Source organism: Nuphar pumila, chromosome 13 (genome assembly GCF_984573655.1).
Source record: "Nuphar pumila chromosome 13, dmNupPumi1.hap1.1, whole genome shotgun sequence".
Classification (NCBI taxonomy): domain Eukaryota; kingdom Viridiplantae; phylum Streptophyta; class Magnoliopsida; order Nymphaeales; family Nymphaeaceae; genus Nuphar; species Nuphar pumila.
The window spans coordinates 23293091-23298330 of NC_143261.1; the positions used below are offsets into that span (position 1 = coordinate 23293091).

Sequence of the window (5240 nt, forward strand, 5' to 3'; positions counted from 1 at the left end):
AGAGCAATTTATTTATTCATTCGTATTGATATCTTCACGATGCCCTTACCCCAAGTATTCCACCAGCACTCGACACCGTAGTGCACGCCTAAAGGACTAAAATGCCCCCAATTACAGAGCATAACCACATCATAACTGCGCGGAAAAACAGGCGCACAATAGCCATGTTACGCTGGCTCGCCCAAATCTTTTTGAAAAGACCTACATCATTACAAACTACTACGTTCGCACCCCAATTTATACCTATTTTCCATATAGCCACCTGTATTTTAAAAAAACGACAGAAAGAGGCAAGGAAAATTTGCCCAAACCCAGCTTTTATAACAAAAAAGAAATGTTACGATGAGCAAGGAGAAGCAGCAGAAGAAGAAAGGAGTTGCATTCGAATTCACAGAGAAGAAAACTAGAATTTACAGAGGATGATGGGGGGTAAAGGTCAACAAAAACTACGGTCTCTAGACAATTTTTTTTTGTTTTTTTTTCCTCGTTTCTTCAACACCGCACCCAAGTTGCTCGGGCGATCAAACCGCCCTCCTGGCCTTCCTAGCGACGGGCGACTTAGCCGACTTGATCGACTTGGGCATCTTGGGCTTCGGAGTGGCAGCCTTCCTCTTGGGGGTCTTCTTCAGGGCGGGCTTCTTCACCGGCTTAGCCGGAGCCTTCTTCGACGCCGCCTCTGGCTTGGCCGGGTTCGAGGGCTTTTTGGCCGGGGCAGAGGGGACCTTCTTCTTGAGAACCTCAGCGAGCTTGAAGGAGGCCTTGACCTTGACGAGCTTCCCCTTGGCAGCGGCGCTCTTGAGCTGCAGGGCGAGCTTCTTCTTGTAGTTGGATGGGAGAACGTCCTTGTGCTTCGATTCCATGTGCTTGGCGATCGCGTAGGCGCTCGACCCGTTCTTCTCGTGCAGAGAGACGATGGCTTCCTTGATCATCTGGCCACCAAACAGAGAAAAGAAAACGCAGGATCAGAGCAACGAATACTCACTTCTAGGTAATCTCAAGAAACTAATCGAAATTCATTGCGGGAAACAAGGGGAAATAAAACTGTACGAAACTACGGAAAAAGATCTGTAACCCCGCTGATCCTCATAATATTACACGGTCGGAGAAAGAAAAAACAGACGAAATTTAAAAGGGGTAACGATTTCCAGCAAAACAAACCGAAATTCATCGACACCCAGTCAAAATCAAGTGAAATCACCGTAAACAAAACTTTGTTTTCATAAAGATCTAGATCAAACCATGTTTTTCACAACTGGTCTACAAGAAGAGACGAAAAGGAAAAGGGAATACAAACCCTAGGACTACGGATGAACAAAGAATATCACAAAATTAATAGAATTCTAGTCTTTCTTGAAGCAAAAACGAGCATGGATCACAAAAAAATGACTCTAAAAAGATCGAAGTCAAACCCTAGAAACGTAAATCCATCCTCAACGATCAGACACAAACCTGGAAGTACGGAGGGTGAGAAGGAGCCGACTTGGCCTCCTTGGGCTTCTTTTCCTTGGGAACCTTTGCCTTCTTCTCCTTGACCGGCTTCTCCGCCACCGCCGGAGCTCCGGCCGCCAGAATTGGAGCTTCTGTTTCAGCCATTCGCAAGCAAAAACGAGAGCGAGAGCGACGAGATTCCGATTTTGCAGAGAGGGATTTGAACGAGGGGGGTTTAAGTACCAGAGATGCCTGGCGAAAAGAGGATAGAGGCGGCCTCTGATTGGCTGGCCCGCCCTTTTCACGGATCGAACACGTCATCTCTCCCGATCTTGACCGTCCATGTGGCTCCATCTGAGCCGTCTCAACACCGTTTTAAAAAAAAAATCGATTCCATTTTCTTGTTTCCATCTTTTATGTTGGCCTCAGCTTCTTTGCTTCTCGTTATTGGCTCTTCTCTTTGTGCTTCTGTGTAGAGTTTGCAACCCTCTACTGGCCATCCTTGTGGGTCTTTTCTTGTGGAGGTTTGCTTTATGATGAAGAGGACAAAGTTAGGGGTTTTGTGATGCAATTTTTGGGCCAATTGGTTGGCGTTTCGGGGCACTTCCAGACCATTTTGTTGGTGGAACTTCAAGGTGTGTTTTTCTCTGTGTGTTATTGGTTTTCACATATGTGCTTGATTCAAAATCATTCTTATCCAAGTCCGTTTGAATCGTCCTGAATTGGTAGATTTGAATTAAATTGACCTAGTTAATTTAATTAAAATTTGACATGAATCAATTTTCTTTTTCCTCGATTAATATGTTGTGATAATTATGATAATTGTTACCAACGGGGGTGGGGGGGGGGGGGGGCTCCACTTGTCTGGCAGGAGCAGTTAGCCCACGTCACCTTGTTTTGGGATGTTGCAAGTTCGAAACCCAGTGGGTATAGTTGTGTAACTGGTAGAGATCTGCCTAACCACAGCTTTGTCAAAAAGGAAAAAATTATGATATTTGTTTGCTATTATATGTTTTAAGCTCAAAAGTGCATTTTAGAATTTGATTGAACTTCAAGGCATCATCTCATTTATTTTATGTTTTTTCTTTTTTAATAATTGTGTCAATTTTTTATTTTTGTTTATTATGTTTACTGAACTTTTAAATCAAATTTTTTTAGTAGACAAGTTCAAAAATAAAGTTGAACTTTGACACCGAAAAAAAAATACTAGATTTTGATACATGACTTTTTATATAAAAAATGACTCAGTGTTTATAAATGTCCCCTTTGTCCTCGAGCATGTGAAGCTCCATCGATAACAAAGTAGACATATTGGCTTTTTAAAGACAAATGGATCGACTCTAACAAAATATTTTTGAAAAAGTTGTTTTTTAAAGACAAATATATAGACTACTTGATAGTGTAAGAAGATAGCTAAAGGCATGTATGTAACTCAACACGAGAATCTCTATGCGGTGTCTATCTATATAGGCAGAGAGGTCTTTGTCAAATGAGATTGAACTAAAGACTAAGCTAGTATCTTGTTTCATACAAGGGTTTTTTCTTAAACTCGATAACTGTGAGTAAAAAGTCTTCGTTGAGCGAAGTAAGATAAAATACGAAACAAGTGTCTTGTTGGTACATTTGTAAAGACAAATACTTTTTTTGTAAAGACAAAGACATAGGCAAGTTTTTAAGGCCAAAAGCATAAAAAAGGTAGAGACATGTTTATTTTTTTGAAATCGGTGTTTATATCATATATGCAATTTTGAATATGGGTTTGGGTAAGAAAGATTTACATGCTCTTCAAATGAGTTTTAGATTGTTTCTTCAAATTGTGGGTTAACCTATGGACCTAATATCTATCTATCTACTAGATGATCATAATATAGGACTGGGTAAGCTTTTCCTAATGAGACATGAGATAATAGGGTTTCTATGAACTATGTTTGTTTAAAAAAAAAAACTTTCGGACTCATCAAAAATTGATTGTTTTGAGAAAACAATATAGAAGATGCTTGACCTTAACTTGCTTCAAGTTAATATTGTCATCTTTAACAAAAATTGATTATGTTGTCAAAATGCATTTTCAGACATTCTTCACTCTATGACTTAATGAGTAGTCATTCAAGGTGAGATGGTCTTGCCGACAACCACTGATGAATCACAAGATAAAACATGAACCTTGTTTCACATGAGGGACTATTTGTCGTAATGAGTAGTTGTTCAAGGCAGGAGGTCTTGACAACGACCAACCATCAATCTAAAAATAAAACAATAAAGAAAAAATACAGTAAAACAATGATACAACAACTACGCCTTCATCCCAAAACAATTGGGGTCGGCGATATGAACCAAAAAAGAAAATCATTCTGGGTCTTCCACATGAATCCTTCTCCTCCAATCATTTCTATCCAATGCCATGTCCTCGGTGAGGTTCAAAGCATTCATATCCTTTCCTATCACCTCCATCCATGTCTTCCTAGGCCTACCCCAACCTCTTTTAACTAATATATTTTCCCATTTCTCCATCCTTCTAACTGGAGCATCATTAGACCTTCGCCGAATATGTCCAAACCACCGTAAACGATTCTCTCTCATCTTATTTTCAATGGGTGCAACACCTACCTTCTTACGTATCTCCTTGTTCTGAATCTTATCTTTTATTGTATTTCCACACATCCATCTCAGCATACGCATCTCAGCTACACTCATTTTTTGAATATGATGTCTTTTGGCAGCCCAACATTCCGTACCATATAGTAAAACGGGCCTAATAGTCGTTCTATAAAACTTTTCCTTCAACCGCAATGGCAGTCTACGATCGCGCAATACTCCAGTTGCACTTTTCCATTTCATCCACCCAACCTTTATCCTATGATTTACATCTCCATCAATTTCTCCATACTTTTGAATGATAGATCTCAAATATTTGAAACAATCATCCACCGGTACTTCTTGCTCACCAAGCTTCACTATACTCCCATCACTACTTCGTTGCTTACTAAACCGACATTCCATGTATTTTGTCTTACTCTTACTCAACTTAAAACCTCTTGCTTCCAATGTCTGTCTCCATAATTCTAACTTAGCATTAACCTCAGCTTTAGACTCATCAATCAAAACAATATCATCAGCAAACAACATACACCACGACACATTTTCTTGAATTGATCTCGTAAGCTCATCCATCACTATAGCAAATAGGAAAGGGCTTAAAGCAGATCCTTGATATAACCCAACCGTTATAGGAAAATTGGTTGTCACCCCTCCATAAGTGCGGACATTGGTTACTACTCCTTCATACATATCCTTAATTATACTAATGTACTTGAGAGAAACACCTTTCTTCATCATTGTCCACCAGAGAACGTATCTAGGTACTCTATCGTATGCCTTCTCCAAATCAATAAAAACCATATGCAAATCTTTGTTCCTCTCTCTATTTCTCTCAATAAGTTGTCTAAGAAGATGTATAGCTTCCATAGTTGATCTTCCAGGCATAAAACCAAATCGATTCTCCAATATCATGACAATCTTCCTCAACCTAGACTCAATCACCCTCTCCCAAAGTTTCATAGTAAAACAATGATATATTTTAAAAATATTAGCTCATAATGACACTTCTTGCAAAAGCTATGATAATGATCTATGCATTATGAAAACCCTAATTTTGATAAAATCAATAAAGATTGCAAAAAAAAATTATTAGACCTGTGTGGGTCAAATGAGACCTGTCCAATATGGATTTTTGCTAATAGACTTCGAATAATTATGCAATTTATGATTATTTTAATATATATTTGAGGGATTTACCAGTCTAATATAGATTT

General features: G+C 39.0%; 1 protein-coding gene across 1 annotated transcript; it reads right to left on the reverse strand.

The window, feature by feature from the left end:
* Positions 1–364: 364 nt before the first annotated feature.
* Positions 365–1641, reverse strand: LOC149818088 (histone H1-like). Its single transcript, XM_089984367.1, has 2 exons — positions 1450–1641; positions 365–929 (listed from the first exon to the last, which is right to left on the reverse strand). Exons 1-2 carry the CDS (start codon positions 1591–1593, stop codon positions 522–524), a joined length of 552 nt encoding a protein of 183 aa, XP_089840493.1. The 5' UTR covers positions 1594–1641; the 3' UTR covers positions 365–521.
* Positions 1642–5240: the final 3599 nt, after the last annotated feature.